Source organism: Rhamphochromis longiceps, linkage group LG15 (genome assembly GCF_057381845.1).
Source record: "Rhamphochromis longiceps isolate RC_006_pf linkage group LG15, R_longiceps_female_GT1.1, whole genome shotgun sequence".
Taxonomy (NCBI): domain Eukaryota; kingdom Metazoa; phylum Chordata; class Actinopteri; order Cichliformes; family Cichlidae; genus Rhamphochromis; species Rhamphochromis longiceps.
In genome coordinates this window covers 26,878,004-26,894,376 of record NC_140571.1, presented here as the reverse complement: position 1 = coordinate 26,894,376, position 16,373 = coordinate 26,878,004, and the positions used below count along the sequence as shown (strand labels likewise).

The 16,373-nt window shown below is 41.9% G+C and overlaps 1 protein-coding gene across 2 annotated transcripts; it reads left to right on the top strand.

The window, feature by feature from the left end:
* Positions 1-1,381: 1,381 nt before the first annotated feature.
* txlnba (taxilin beta a) lies at positions 1,382-13,983 on the top strand. 2 transcript variants are annotated; one of them, XM_085381846.1, is made up of 11 exons: positions 1,382-1,520; positions 7,285-7,513; positions 7,637-7,718; positions 8,400-8,485; positions 8,593-8,763; positions 9,033-9,227; positions 9,493-9,612; positions 10,370-10,444; positions 11,028-11,120; positions 11,450-11,545; positions 12,368-13,983. In XM_085381846.1, the coding sequence occupies exons 2-11, from the start codon at positions 7,301-7,303 to the stop codon at positions 13,619-13,621; spliced, it is 2,385 nt and encodes a 794-aa protein (XP_085237972.1). In that variant the 5' UTR covers positions 1,382-1,520; positions 7,285-7,300; the 3' UTR covers positions 13,622-13,983. The 2 variants fall into 2 exon arrangements, with proteins under 2 accessions (XP_085237972.1, XP_085237971.1); XM_085381845.1 differs by lacking the exon at positions 10,370-10,444 and adding an exon at positions 10,246-10,320.
* The last annotated feature ends 2,390 nt before the right edge of the window (positions 13,984-16,373 follow it).

The following is a 16,373-nucleotide window of genomic DNA, read 5'->3' as shown; positions in this document are numbered from 1 at the left end:
GCAATTTTGTGGCATCCCTCTTTGATAAATCTTGTGGGTCTATGACCGGGGAACACCACAGACGAGTGCAGGAGACGTTTCAGTGCAACTGTAACATTCCTGACTGCCCGACAGACGGTAGCCTTGGAAACGTGCTCAGCGTCACCAATATTATACAGAAAGCTCCCGTTTGCAAAAAACCGAAGTGCAATACAAATAATATGTACAGAACTGAGAGAATGTCCACGATGTGTCACATGAGCAATATTAGGCCTGAGGATGTTATTCAAATAAATTATAGATTGTGCTGAAAAACGGTAACGTTCACACAGGAAATCATCAGGAAATGATAAAATGTCCGAACGCGCTCTAATCACTCTCTCCCGGCGGAGAGCTCTGCAGAGAATTTGTGCTTCAACATCTACTGGCTCTTCAAGGAAGGAGCACGCCATGTCTGACACTTCCTACAGTCAGGTTTCTGACAAAGAGGCGGAGAAGGTCAGGGTTAGTTGAAGTAAACCTGCTAGGGGGCAGGTTAGCTTCACGGAGTGTGTCGTCATAGTAACTCACTCAGAATTAATCTAAACTCGCTTTGTGAAACCGAAAACCCAGAGTTTTCGTTAACCCAGGGTATACTTACTCAGTTTTTGCACTAAACCGGCTTCCTGAAACAGGGCCCTGGACTTGGACTGGTGTTGTAAATAAACTGTGTTTGGAGACGTCAACCTGCTCTGCACTTGAGTCCCTGCTATTAGTCGTGACAATGGAACCTTCTGCCTGACTGCAGAAGTTCAAACAGTATCGAACGCTGCACTGAGGTCTAGCAGGACAAACACAGAGATGAGTCCACTGTCAGAGGCCATAAGAAGATCATTTGTAACCTTCACTAAAGCTGTTTCTCTGCTGTGATGAGCTCTGAAACCTGACTGAAACTATTAGAATAAGATAATCTGTTAGGTGTTTGACAACTACTCTTTCAAGAAGTTTTGAGATTAAAGGAAGGTTGGAGATTAGAAACACCAAGACATACTCATTCATAGTCTCCAGTAGCAGTGTTTTGTGTGTGTGATTGTATTGAATTGTCTTCCGCTGTTGTAGTTGAAATGTCCTAAACACCACTTGTTACTGTGCTGATTGTGTTAAAGACTGTGAGTCTGAGTCTGATGATTCCTTTGACCCAACGTCATCATTACTGTTAGTTTCTTTTCTAATCCGTTTCAAATTCACTTCCGCTTTTTTTTTTAAACACATTTAGCCTAAAAACTTTTAAGACCCAGGTTTTTAGGTGACCTGTGAATATTGGTGATGAAGTTATTTCTAAAATCACAAAAGACTCTCGGGAACCCACCCACCCCCATCAGAATGTGTCCCCTTATCCACAGTCGCAGCACACTCTGGTGCAGTCACCGGCATGTCCCTGAGCTGATCCTCTCATGTTATTTTGGGGGTCAGCTGTCCCGTGAACAGGACCCTCCTCCTCCTCCCGTTCTTCTTCCGTCTGTTGCTGTCTCTTCTTCACCTCCTTCACTCTGCTGATCCTGGTAAGACTTTTTCATTCCTCCCTTCCTCAGAAATCTTACTTACTTGTGTTCACCGTTCTTACTGCTGCATTTGGGTACACTTCCACAAGTGGACTACTTTGTGGAACAAACTGGAAATGTATTTTTCCTCCTGTTTCAGGCATAAATGGGGCCTGATGGTCATTTTTAAAGATGAAAAAATTTTATTGCTGCTATGTTTTCATTTTAATAAATAACTTTAAAGTACAACATGGAAAAGACATGAAGAGCTTTGTAATGGCAGCCATGACACAATAAAGGGCTGTGTCACTGTCAGCGTGTCTATATTCAGCCCTTCAGCACTTTCATACACAGCATGACTGGAATGTAAAAAATACCTGCATTTGAAGAAAGCAGTGTCTTATTCTTTAAGGATCATTTTGATAATTCAGTACAGTGAAAAATGTGATATATGTGATAATTTTAAAGGTGCCTTGTGCCTCCTTTTACTTCAGTTTAGTTGGTGGACTGTTCACTTTGTCACATGTAAACAATTACTAATGTTTTGGCCTTGCTTGTGCTGTTTTTGGTTGTCTACATCTTTCTGCAGTTACCTGGTTTTTCCAAAGGTTTTCTGTTTGGCTGTTCTGGCTCATTCTGACAGTAATGTCTTTCTTTTAGTTTTGTAAATGGATCATTTTATTTTGGAGGCATAAAGTGAGGTCAGGTGTAGGATCATTTGTCCAAAACTAAGAATGTCCTTAAAAAACACAAACAAGAAACAAGCGTAACATTGGTATTTTAAGATTTAGCTGATAATCAAGAACAAAGAATGCAGTTATTCAAAGTCCAGATTATGTTCATGTGGTTTTTCCATCATCCAGCTTGAGCACAGTCATCAAGTAAAAACATTACCATGAGCAGTTTATTTAGTCGTGGTCAACAGTTTGTAATTCAGGGGGAGGGGCTGTGATTGGTTGTGTAATATAGAGGGGAGGAGCTTAGTGTATTTTTGCAGTGGGGCGGCAAAACAGTGGAAACATGAAGCAGACACACAAAACAAACAAACAAAAAAACAAGTTTATAATAATGTTTAGCCTTAAAATCTGTGACTGTATGCCTGGAACCATATTTGGATGCTCTCAGAATAGATGAGACTACAACAGCTGTAGCCTGCAGTGTGTGTGTGACTGTGTGTGTGGATGGGGGGGAGGGCAGAGTTGGCTATCTCACTGTGATGGCTAATTTTAACTTGACAGATATAATAACGGTGGCAGCCGTCATGTTGCAACAGAGCTATGTGGACACACACACAGAGGAAGAGGCGGTGAGCTCGATGACGCCTGATGGGAAAATAAAAGTAATGTTGGTCGCTGATTAAAGGTTCCTTCCCCTCACTATACATGGCAGTTTTATTAGTTTCAAAGACATCAACAAACCTACCGTGAAGTCACCGGTCAATTTATTGATTAGACAAACTGTAAATCTTTGCATTTTATAGATTCTGGGTTTTAATATGTTGGGTTTTTTCATGGAGCCATATTCATATTGTCAGTTTTTTTTTCCCAAATCATTTTCTGGACACATTTTAGAGATAAAAGTGAATGGATGATTTAAAATTAAAGAAATGTAATGAAACACAACACAACCTTATAACTTATAGACTCCTGGTTCTTGGTTCCAAGAAAGACTTTTGGAGTCTGAGCTTGTTTCCTTTAATAGATGTACTTTGTCTTTTGACTTGTACCCAAAACTGAAGCTTACCGGAGACCGGAGACAGTACAAGACATGGATGTATCTTCCTGGTCAGAAAAAAGAAGCCAGTGCAGATGTGCTTAAAGTGAGATTGGATATAGCTGTGGTTGCAAAAACACTTTCGGTCTACAGTAGACTGTTCAGAAAAGGCTTTTTGATTTGATCTCTGCAAACATTTTCCTCCTGAGTCTAGTATAAAGTAGTTGTGACGCTGCTGTGATCTGTCACAGCTATCAGTGAGCTAAATTTAAAGTGACAGCTGCCAGATACTTTACATTGGATTAGCATGTGCTAAACAATGGAAAGCATGTTTGCAGTTGGTGTGAGCTGTTTATGAGCTGTATAGTTGTTAAAGGTTTTCAGTAGATTTTTCAAACTCACTGTCCAAACTTAAACTTGTACATTTTTAAAGAATAGAACCACAGAGTAATCCTTCTGTTACACTTGAATCAGAACATACCTCCCAATTGCTAGAAACAATTGCTAGACCATCTGATTTTGTCATATAGTTCAATTAAATATTAAAGGGTACAGTGGGGCAAAAAAGTATTTAGTCAGCCACCGATTGTGCAAGTTCCCCCACCTAAAATGATGACAGAGGTCAGTAATTTGCACCAGAGGTTCACTTCAACTGTGAGAGACAGAATGTGAAAAAAAAAAATCCATGAATCCACATGGTAGGATTTGTAAAGAATTTATTCGTAAATCAGGGTGGAAAATAAGTATTTGGTCAATAACAAAAATACAACTCAATACTTTGTAACATAACCTTTGTTGGCAATAACAGAGGTCAAACGTTTACTATAGGTCTTTACCAGGTTTGCACACACAGTAGCTGGTATTTTGGCCCATTCCTCCATGCAGATCTTCTCGAGAGCAGTGATGTTTTGGGGCTGTCGCCGAGCAACACGGACTTTCAACTCCCGCCACAGATTTTCTATGGGGTTGAGGTCTGGAGACTGGCTAGGCCACTCCAGAACTTTCAAATGCTTCTTACGGAGCCACTCCTTTGTTGCCCGGGCGGTGTGTTTTGGATCATTGTCATGTTGGAAGACCCAGCCTCGTTTCATCTTCAAAGTTCTCACTGATGGAAGGAGGTTTTGGCTCAAAATCTCACGATACATGGCCCCATTCATTCTGTCCTTAACACGGATCAGTCGTCCTGTCCCCTTGGCAGAAAAACAGCCCCATAGCATGATGTTTCATCTGACCACATGACATTCTCCCAATCCTCTGCTGTATCATCCATGTGCTCTCTGGCAAACTTCAGACGGGCCTGGACATGCACTGGCTTCAGCAGCGGAACACGTCTGGCACTGCGGGATTTGATTCCCTGCCGTTGTAGTGTGTTACTGATGGTGACCTTTGTTACTTTGGTCCCAGCTCTCTGCAGGTCATTCACCAGGTCCCCCCGTGTGGTTCTGGGATCTTTGCTCACCGTTCTCATGATCATTTTGACCCCACGGGATGAGATCTTGCGTGGAGCCCCAGATCGAGGGAGATTATCAGTGGTCTTGTATGTCTTCCATTTTCTGATGATTGCTCCCACAGTTGATTTTTTCACACCAAGCTGCTTGCCTATTGTAGATTCACTCTTCCCAGTCTGGTGCAGGTCTACAATACTTTTCCTGGTGTCCTTCGAAAGCTCTTTGGTCTTGGCCATGGCAGAGTTTGGAGTCTGACTGTTTGAGGCTGTGGACAGGTGTCTTTGATGAGTTCAAACAGGTGCCATTCATACAGGTAACGAGTGGGGGACAGAAAAGCTTCTTACAGAGGACGTTACAGGTCTGTGAGAGCCAGAGATTTTCCTTGTTTGAGGTGACCAAATACTTATTTTCCACCCTAATTTACGAATAAATTCTTTACACTATTTACACAATTCTTGGACACTAATTCCCCCACCTCTCCCCCCTCCATAGAGCCATCACCACCTTCAAACTGTTCACCTACAACACCCCCCTCCTCACCCCACACAAAAGAGGATTTCACACCACCTCCTCCCACCACAACTCTTCATATTCATGAAGCAGATGTGAGGAAGCAGTTTAAGAACCTGAATGCTCGGAAAGCTCCCGGCCCAGACGGTGTGTCTCCTGCCACCCTCAGACACTGTGCAAACGAGCTAGCCCCAGTGTTTTCTGGCATTTTCAACTCCTCACTGCAGGCATGTCATGTGCCTGCCTGCTTCAAGTCCTCCACCATAATCCCTGTCCCCAAGAAACCTAGGATCACTGGACTAAATGACTACAGACCCGTGGCTCTGACATCTGTGGTCATGAAGTCTTTTGAGCGCCTAGTTCTCTCCCATCTCAAGACCCTCACGGCCCCCCTCCTGGACCCCCTGCAGTTTGCATATAGAGCCAACAGGTCTGTAGACGACGCCATCAACATGGCCCTACACTTCATCCTGCAGCATCTGGACTCCCCAGGAACCTACGCCAGGATCCTGTTTGTGGACTTCAGCTCTGCCTTCAACACCATCCTTCCAGACCATCTCCGAGGCAAGCTTTCCCAGATGAATGTGCCTGATCCCATCTGCCGGTGGATCACTGACTTCCTGACGGACAGGAAGCAGCATGTGAGGCTGGGAAAGAATGTCTCGGACTCCCGGACCATCAGCACCGGCTCCCCTCAGGGCTGTGTTCTTTCTCCTCTGCTCTTCTCCCTGTACACCAACTGCTGCACCTCCTCCCACCAGTCTGTCAAGCTAATCAAGTTTGCAGATGACACCACCGTTATTGGGCTCATCTCTGACGGGGATGAGTCTGCCTACAGGAGGGAGGTTGAACGTCTGGTGTCCTGGTGCAGCCACAACAACCTGGTGCTGAATGCCCAGAAGACAGTGGAGATTACTGTGGACTTCAGGAAGCACACAGCCCCACTCCCCCCCATCATCCTGACCGACACCCCCATCACCTCTGTGGACTCATTCCGCTTCCTGGGTACCACCATCACCCAGGACCTGAAGTGGGAGCCCACCATCACCTCCGTCATCAAGAAGGCCCAGCAGAGGATGTACTTCCTGAGGCAGCTGAAGAAATTCAACCTGCCAACACGGACGATGATGCAGTTCTACACTGCAATCATCGAGTCCATCCTCACCTCCTCCATCACCGTGTGGTACGCTGGAGCCACTATCAGGGACAAACAGAGACTGCAGCGTGTTGTGCGCTCTGCTGAGAAGGTGATTGGCTGCAGACTCCCATCTCTGCAGGACCTGTACACCTCCAGGACATTGCGGCGTGCAGCTCGGATCTCAGCTGACCCTTCTCACCCTGGACACAGTCTGTTTGACCTGCTCCCCTCAGGCAGGAGGCTCCGGTCCATTCGCACCAGAACCTCTCGCCATAAGAACAGTTTCTTCCCCTCTGCTGTTGGACACATGAACAATAACCATATGACTGTTCCCACCACTAACACATGACCCTACGCTGTGTCACTGCATCATTCCATGTTTGGCACTGATCACCACCTGCACTCATGTATATATCTTTCTACGTAGCACTCTTAATTCTTATTCTCATGTATATATCTCATGTATAGCTCATGCACATATCTTTCTACGTAGCACTTTTAATTCTTATCCCTACTTTTATTTTTTCATGTCTATTTAAGTGCTATTTATGACACTATTTAAGTGCTATTTATGACACTATGTTTGCACTGAAGCACCGCAGCAATTTCCTAATGTTGTAAACCTGCTCAACATTTGGCAATAAACCGGTTTCTGATTCTGATTCTGATTCTACAAATCCTACCATGTGAATTCATGGATTTTTTTTTCACATTCTGTCTCTCACAGTTGAAGTGTACCTCTGGTGCAAATTACTGACCTCTGTCATCATTTTAGGTGGGGGAACTTGCACAATCGGTGGCTGACTAAATACTTTTTTGCCCCACTGTATATGAATAGAGTGAAATCAAAGTTTTTTTACATGCTGCAGTTTGAATGAGTGACGTCCAACAGTTAAGTTTTACTTCGTCTTGTTAGGTTCTCTGTAAATCTCTGTATCTGCCTGCTGTAAAAAAATAAAAAATCCATGTGCATTAGTTCCAGAAAACTGACAATGGAGACGTCGGTGGAAGCAGCTGAGGTGTTGGTGCCTCCCACATCTGTCAAGGCATCTTCACTGGAGCCTGAGAGCAGTGAGGGCGAGACGGCAGGTGTGGCTTGCTCCGCCTCCTCTCCTGACAATCCGGACTCTGTGGAGCAGTTCAGTCGACGGCTGGATGACATCATTCACATGTATAGCTCCGCAGCCGGCGTCCTCGACAAACAGGTTTTAAAAGTTAACAACACCTGCTCCTTGATGTCTGGCTGCTGGTGATGTGTGCCGAACAAATGTAAAAAACTAAACTAAACAAAAACAAAAAAGCAATGTTTTATACTGTTTTGGATGTAGAGTGGGGTGGAGGCAGAGGTGGAAAAGGTGAAGGAGGAGGCAAAAGATGACATCACAAGCACCATGGACACAGATGACACAGGTGAGGCAGCCAGAGAGCAGGATGGTTTTATTCCTTTACCCAGTTCCCAATAAATACTGCAACCATCCAACCATCAGTCAACCCCACAAAAACCCAAATGAATCTGAAATGTATCTGCATGTGGACTTTAGTAAAGTAAAGTTTTAATGCTGAAGTTTTGTTTCTGATTCAACAAATTTTTGGTGCTTTTGAGCTGATCGCGCTGACAGGTGTCAGATAGTCTTATTAGCCCCAAAATAGAAACAATTTTTAACCAATGCACCTTAAAAGAACTGAACTCTAAAATGAAACTTATGTTGTCTATTGTTGCAATATTATCCTGCTCATACTGAGGATGAACTGCATTTACTTATTTATTATTTACTCTAGTAGCTCTTAGCCTAGTTTATATGCAAGTTACTTGAGCTTTTATCTTCTTTTTTATCTTGCACTTTTAATACTTCTTTTTTTATTTAGCTTATAGCGCCTTTGATGTGAGCAGCAACAACTTTTCTTTAGAAAAATAAAATTTAAAAAGCCAGAAACATGAGAGGGTGAACCATCTCATTATTAATACAAAGTATAATTAATAAAAACAACCAAAGCGAAATTGTTTTTGTCATAGCAAATGAAAGCTTAAATAATGAATACTATATCCTGTGTGTATTATCAAAATGCTAGAAACTGTATCTCTCTCTGCAGAGGCCTCTCTCATCATGCAGGCCCTGAACGAACTCTCTTCTCCAGAGGAGAAACTGGAAGCTCTGGTCAGGAAGTATGCTGAACTGGTAAGGAAGCAGCTGAAGTTTTTAGTGTTGCTTGCTGGAAGTATTTATACTGTTTCTGGCACTGGGTCTTTAAAATTCATAGCAAGTACCTCTCCTTGTGTTCGCAGGCGGCCTTGCGGCGCTGCGATGTGCAGAGGTTGAGTGCTCTGCAGCAGAAGTTGTCCGTCGTGCTGGAGGAGCGGCAGCAGCTGCAGGCCGAGTATCGCAGCAGCATCGCAGCTCGCAGCAAACTGGAGAGTCTGTGCAGAGAGCAGCAGTCATTCTACAATGTTCTGAGGGTGTGGAGGATGTTTGCATTTACTTTGGCACAGCAGGAGAAGCTATTGAGACATAATTTTTAATCCACTTTCACGATAAGCACAAACCGTATAAAAACACAATTTAAACATCTCAGTGTTTTGTAGTTAGTTAGATGGTGGTTATTATCTGGAAGAACTGATTCACTTGTACAGGAAGAAGGAAAGTTGAAGCCTGACAGAACTCTGTTTCTTTCACCTTCCTCTTCTTCCATTCACTTCTCCCCGACTGCCACCGCTACCTCCTCCAGGAGGAGACTCTGCAGCGCTGCAAGGAGGACGAGGAGAAGAGAACAGAGATCACCACCCACTTCCAGAGCATGCTGGGTGAGATCCAGAGCCAGATTGAGCTGCACAGCGCACGAAATGAGAAGCTGTGCGGTGAAAATGTCAATCTGACCGACAAGTTGGAGAACCTCATGACCCAGTGTGAACGGAGGGAGGAGGTGAGAGGTCACAGGTCAACATTACACATTAAAATGTATTTTCAGATATCTTTGAATAAAAAACAAAACTTTAGAGTTACTTCAGATGAGTTTTTTCTTTTTGATTCATTGGTAAATTGATCCATTGATCCACCCATCCATTCTCTTTAGCTTATCCAATTGAGGGTCGCAGGGGGGCTGGAGCCTTTACCCAGCTTTCATAGGATGAAATGCTTGAGAAAATGATATGAAGGTAAATTCTTTCCTGTTCTCCTCCGTCCTGCAGAGTTTGGAGAAGATCAACAAGCATCGTGACCTGCAGCAGAAACTGATTGAAGCCAAACTGCAGCAGGCCAACGCTCTGCTGACCGAAGCTGAGGAGAAACACAAAAGAGAGAAGGAATACGTGAGTGTGCCATTGCTTCCATTGTAACCAGTGAAGAAATAAAGGATACGCCTTTGTCCCAGCATTCTGAGAATTCACCCAGAGCTCTCCAGATATCACTTATGTCAGTTTATCTACATGTAAACAAACTTTGGCATGTCAATTCTAAAAGGTCATATCAATGAATATCATTAATGGTATTATATGTCTGTTTTTAAAATTCCATTTAAACATATTTAATGTGACTTCGGCACAGCAGTCTTATTGCAACATATTCTCATCTCCGTGTGTCAGCTGCTCCAGTTTGGTCAGATGTTTCCTTTTACATAAGCGATGCACTGACACTGGCAAAATTATCCACCAAGACTTTAATGATCTCATTTTTCTCAAGGTTCTGGGAAAACTGGTGATTTGAAATAAATGTTTTTTTGGGGTTTTTTTTTACCAGTAACCCTACAAGCTGGAAAGTAATGAGTTGGGTGTCACAGACCCATCTCACTAATGCAATAACCACGACACTTTGTGCATAAAGGCTTTGACGGTCAGGGGATGAGAACGGGCTGCTTGCTGTTAGCTTGATAATCAAGATGAATTTTCTCTAAATCTGTTTTGAAGGCCATGCAGATTAACTGTATACTGTCTCTGTCACCTTAGTTGCTTAGGGAGGCTATTGACAAAACAAAGAAATGCTTCGCTATGAAGGAGCAGGAGCTGGCCATGAAGAAGAAGGTAAAGAAACGTCTTTAACGTCTGGCTCTGTCTGTTCTCTTCTAACCAGTTACTGGTTCAGGCTGCTGAATGGAAACTGCAGGCTCAGACACTCAGAGAGCAGGGGACTGTCATGCAGGCGCAGGTGAATATTCACTGACTGAGGCTGAGTCAGGCAGATTACTGCAGGTGTCACACAAGACCACAATGAGCTGAATGCACTTATTTTGTGCATGACGGCTTAAAACGTCTCCACACTGTGAGGAATAATATCAAAAAGCTCCTGTTCTCTTTATTAATTATATAAAACAAAAATAATTATTGAATAAGCTATCTGGAAAAGCTGAATTTATTAAAATGCATTTGAAAAAAAAAAACACTTTTACAGAGAAATGCATATATGTAAGTCTCATTAACATCTTTCCGTCTAGTGCAAATATACTTAGAGTATACTTTGAATACTGCATCTTACTTGAATGTGGAGATTTAGTCTGGGCCTCAAAAATCAATACATAGGAAAAAATGACTGCAGTTAAGTTTAATTTGTTCTAAATTTGTCTAACCAAGATCTGTTTGAGGTTTTTTTGGAGGTTTTCTTGCAGGAGCAGTGAATAAAGCTTGATTTTAGTTTGTCGTCATATTATTTGAATAGAAATTATGAGGGATCTGCTAATATAAACGTATCTGTCCTATGACTCTGACTTATCAGCCTTCTCCTCTAACCACAGCTGACCCTGTATGGTGAGAAGTTTGATGAGTTCCAGGCAACTCTGGCCAAAAGCAATGAAATCTACGTCCGCTTCAAAAAGGAGATGGAAAATGTGAGTTTTGACCTGTGTGTGTGTGTGTGTGTGTGTGTGTGTGTGTGTGTGTGTGTGTGTGTGTGTGTGTGTGTGTGTGTGTGTGTGTGTGTGTGTGTGTAGGGTAAATGGGGACAGTTACTCTCATCTTTTATGTCGGACACAATAAGTGCAGAAATTAATTTGTGACGATTAAAGAAAACCCCTCTTACCAGAATTTTTGCGTGTGTGTGAGATGTAAATGGATGGTTGTTGCTCTAGCACGTTTTCTTGACTTTGGATGGATCTGACACAAGTCTGATTCGTAGATTTTATTTTATTTCGTGGTTGTTGTTGTTTTGTTTTTTTAGATGTCAGACAAGATGAAGAAAGTGGAGAAAGAGTCCAATCTGTGGAAGACGAGGTTTGAGAACTGCAACAAGGCTTTGACTGATATGATTGAAGAGGTAAATGTTTACGATGCACTACCTGGAGAATTTAATCACAATTGGAGAGAGACACCTACAGGCCTTGGTTAATCCTTTTTGAATCCATGTGGTGCCAGTGCCTTATCGATAAAAACACGATTGTTCAAATTTGTACAAATTTTTTGGCCCCAGCACAGGACCGAATAATTGCTGGATTCATGTATAGTATTTCCTTAGATTCCGTTGCTCTTTTTTTTACACAGTGGCCAATGAGTAGACACTCCTCCAATTTATTAGCTAATTCCTAAGCTGTCAGATTTAGTGCCACAGTAGAGGTGCCTGCAAATCCATGAATTAAATTCCATTTTATTTATACAGCATCAAATCACAACAACAGTCGCCTCAAGATGCTTTATATTTTAAGGTAGACCCTACAATAATGCATACAGAGGAAAACCCTGAATCTGGTTAGATACCACATTTCTAAGATTTTCAGGGCAGAGTACAATGACCTCAATTTTATCTGAATTTAGAAGCAGAAAGTTGGAGATCATGAAATAATCCCATCTATAAATGTAAATATTTAGAGAAGTGTTTTCATGGGTCCAACATATTAGCTGATAAAAAAAGATAGATACAATCAAACTGACTGATCCAACACACAAGCTAATCCATTTTCCAATTGGTCCTGGTACAAATGGGGTCTTGGGCCATGTTGCACCAGTGACCTAATTTAGATGATGACAGCAAAGCATCACCAAACCAAAGATCCTTAGCGATTCATAAATACCCTACTCAAACAGCATCGTCTTTTTATGGTGTCATCTTGTCTAATTTTCTTCATCCCTTCTTGTTCTTCAGAGAACAGAGAAAGGTAGAGAGTACGATCTGTTCGTCCTGAAGATTCAGAAGCTGGAGAAGCTTTGTCGTGCCCTCCAGGATGAAAGGAAAGTGCTCTATGACAAAATCAAGGATGTTCGCTACTCTAATGCCAACCTTCAAACAAAGGTCTTTGGCATCTCCAACCTCAATAACAAGCCTGAGGGTGCTGACGAATCTGCCCTACTGACCCCTGATGAGATGCAGGAAATCGAGGAGGAGGACCCGGTTCTGACAGAGGGCATGTCCCGCCTGAAGGAGGAGCAGACCAAGCTGCAAGAGTTTGCTGCCTCCCTGTTGACGACAACTGTTGACACTGAGGAAGAGGAAAATAATGAGTTAGACCTTGAAGAAGATCTAGTTTCATCTGCATTTTTCCATTTCAAAGCAAAACCTCAAGTCAAAGAGGGTCTGGATTCAGTCCCTGGGCAGGTGGAAGATGTAAAGTCAAAAGCATCAGATTCAGAGCTGCCACAGCCAGTGAAGGTGGAGGAGGTTCTAGATCAGGTTGTGCCTGCTGCAGAAGCCACAACCACTCAGAAGACAACTTTAGAAACAGCATTAGATCCAAATACAGAGGCGATAAAGGTTCAGACACAAGTTGAGGCTGAAGAGGCGCACCAAGCGGAGCCAGACGCAGAGATCCAGCATACAGTCGCACCTGTTCCAAAACCAGAACCAGAACGAGCCAAAGCTGAAATAGGAATGGAGGCAATGAAGGCTGAGGTCCTGGAGGAGACCGGTGAGATTACACCAGGGGCACCAGTGAAAGATGAGAAAGACCAGCAGCAGTCCATTGAAGCTACATCAGCATCAGACCCTGAGAAAGCCAAGTTTGATCCAGAAACAGATGCAATAAAGGCTGAGATCCAGGAGGAGTCCAGTGAGGGCAAACTACAAGTGGCTCCGCAAAATGATAAGGATCAGCAACAGCCATCTGAGTCTCTACTAACACTAGAGACTGAGAAAACTAGGGCCTCTCCAGCAATGGATGCAGAAGAAATGAAGGCCGAGCTCAAGGAGGAGATCAGTGAGGTCAAGCCAATGGTGCTTCTACAAGACGAGAAGGATCAGCAGCAGATAGCCGAACACGTTCAGGCACCAGAAGCAGTCTTAAAACCCTCAGAGTCAGCCTCATCTTCTGTGAACACTAAATCAGCTCCATCCTCTGACGCAGACCCCAAGAAGCAGGTCCTGAAGAAAAAGAAGAAGAAAAGTAGCAAGAATGCCAGCTAAAGTTACAGTGTGTAGGTGTGTGTGTGCTGTTATTTGGTGTTAATATGAACTTTTGCAATTAATTCATTTAAATGGTAGTATCAGCTAAAGTGTTCTCTTCACTGTTATTCAGTCTCACCAAACATCAACAAATGTATTTTACAGTTTGTTAGAATGAAGATTTAATTAGGCCTGACATGTTGACCCATGGGTCTTCATGAGTGGAATATTTTCTGGTAACTAACTGCAATGAAAAGCTAAAAGTGCCTTATGTAAGGCAAGGAAAGTATAGCCGCTGGCTGGAGGACAGTAAAGAGTATTTCTCTCCTAAACAAACAGTACTGTGTGCTAAAATGACTCGAATAATAAAAATGATAATCTGACATTTCTCTGGTCTCATTTACTTTCATTTACTTATGAAAGTCTTTATCCTTTTAAAGCTTCAATATCAGCTGCCATATCTTGTTCTATAGCCACATCTTATGGGTCTGTAAATCTATGGTACATGTGAGAAGGCATTTTGTCCATTATTTGGCCACTGCATTGTTAGTATTTAAATTTCCATCTAGGAGAATTGCCTTTTTCTTTTCTTTTTTTTCTTTTCTGCTTCAAACTGAGTATTTTTTCTTCATTTTTCTTAAAATATACACCTTTGTTTGTTGAGATTTATGGGTGGTGGAGGGTCATAAGTGGATTTGAACTCAAATAAAGGGCACGTTTCGTCTCATTGACAATGATCCCCACAGGGTATGTCAATAGACTGGGGCAGGAGGCATCGACTTTATAACCAAAAACCAAGTTATTGCAGAAGTTGTTGCAGAATTATACCTTCTAACGTTTGCTTTACAAAAAAAACTGGAGCTTTTCCCAAATCTCACCAAAGAGCATCTGGAAATGAACATAAAATAAAAACCTGAATAATAACGTCAAAAATTAAGGGACCCCAGTGTGATGCAGAATCCATCTTATGGGTGAAAACCCCTAATCCTGGTCAGGTGCACACTAAAAAATTACACTACATAGGTACCACTGTGTGATGATGTGATATTAAGAGGTCCTTACAAAGCATGACTGCCTTGTAAGGACTGTTTGAAGTGCTGTTTGAAACGGGAAACAAACTGCTCACTACTGTGTCAAAGTGTGGTTTGTTTGGACCCAGCCATCCACCCTGAACATCCACCCTGCAGTGACACTGTCTCCGCAACTGTTGCTGATTAAAATAATGCTCGAAGTAATAAAGTATTTATACAAAGAGCCCCATGAGGTTTGTTTTTAAATAAAACACACACACATGCTCCAAATATGGGCCTTTATTTTAAAAAACACAGCAACAAAAATGCAATTTTGAGAGAAATGTGTCCACTTGTGCAGCTGGAAAAGCATAGTTCAGGCTAAAACACCAGACTTAACCATAAAATCAGCCTTTATGTCCTCATTTTAGCAGGTACAGCTTCCTGCACTGAGAAACATTCAGTAATACACTTCTGCAGTTGCAGTGCTTCAAAAATATTCAGATATGAAGGGTTATACGTCTTAATATAATCAGAATGCAGTTCAGAGTTACAGCCAGTAGATGGAGACAGAGGTCTTCAAATTCTTAATTCAAGAAAAGAATATTGAAAAAAGAAAATCAGTACTACAGGTGATGTTTTTACTTTACTTAGTGTAACTGTGTGATTATGTAACTATGAATACATTTAAATTAGTCCAGTTATTCGATATTTACTTGAGGGTCCAAATACATTTCTACAGATATTTATTAAGAGACATTTCCTGCAGATATATGTCCTTTTCTCTACAAAACGAGTTAGATTCTGTGCTGTGGGCTGAACAATCATTATTTATCCTTCTGAGCATGAGTTCAATAATAGGTGGTTCAAATGTTCATGCAAAGCTTTTGACTTGATCTAAAGTGACTTCAATCAAATTTGATAATGGAGTAACTAAAATGCTTTAAACATAAATGCATGCAGGGTCGTGTCTCTAATGAAATACATCAGAGACCACAGAAACCTCATGACGTGGAAGTTGGCTTACAAGATAAGAGGGAGAGATTCCTACCTCTAAGACTCACTTCATTGCCATATTTTGTGCATGAAAAGAATTATTGATAATTAAAAAGCAAAAACACTAGAGAACAAAGGGTTTTATAAAATTAATTTAAGAGCTTAAAAGGAGGGCAGATAAGGGAGAGAGGGATTTGATTCTTGCCAGAAGTGAAGTGTTTTTGAAGATTTTCGACCTTGTGGCAGAAGATAAGAGCTGGATTAAGGAGTATGCGCATCTGTGCGAAAGACATTCTCATCATTACGTTAGCGGTTAGCTAAGTAATAATCATGTCCTTGAATATAGTTCATCACAGTGGGCGTTACCCAATCGCTGGGAAGGGGGCCTTCAGAGTCTCTGTCTATTTAAATTATTATATAATTAACTTATTTCCATATTTGATGAGGTTCTCCCTGCTTTAACACTCTTTGAGGTTTGGTTTTTAAATAGATACAAGCTCTCAAAACTATTGAATCATTCTCAGCTTTCATTAGGACTCCTTTTGCGCTCCATGTCTTTAAGCTCATTTCTTATAAAAAACCGAGCCCACGGGCTCTCCGTATCCCCCAGCACCATTTAATTGAATACTGCAGACAACAATCATGTTTTTCATGCCTGGATGTTACAAACTGATTATTTTATTGGAGCTGAAAGAATTTGAACCATTTTGACATTTAAGTTTTTGTTTGCCTGCAAATTTTATTAAATATTTTGTCTTTGAATATCT

Excerpts from the sequence above, each read along its gene's own strand:
- txlnba (XM_085381846.1), top strand. The coding sequence starts at position 7,301 with ATGGAGACGTCGGTGGAAGCAGCTGAGGTGTTGGTGCCTCCCACATCT. Across the intron at positions 7,514-7,636 it reads CCGGCGTCCTCGACAAACAG|AGTGGGGTGGAGGCAGAGGT; the intron begins GTTTTAAAAGTT and ends TTTTGGATGTAG. Across the intron at positions 9,613-10,369 it reads ACAAAAGAGAGAAGGAATAC|TTACTGGTTCAGGCTGCTGA; the intron begins GTGAGTGTGCCA and ends TCTTCTAACCAG.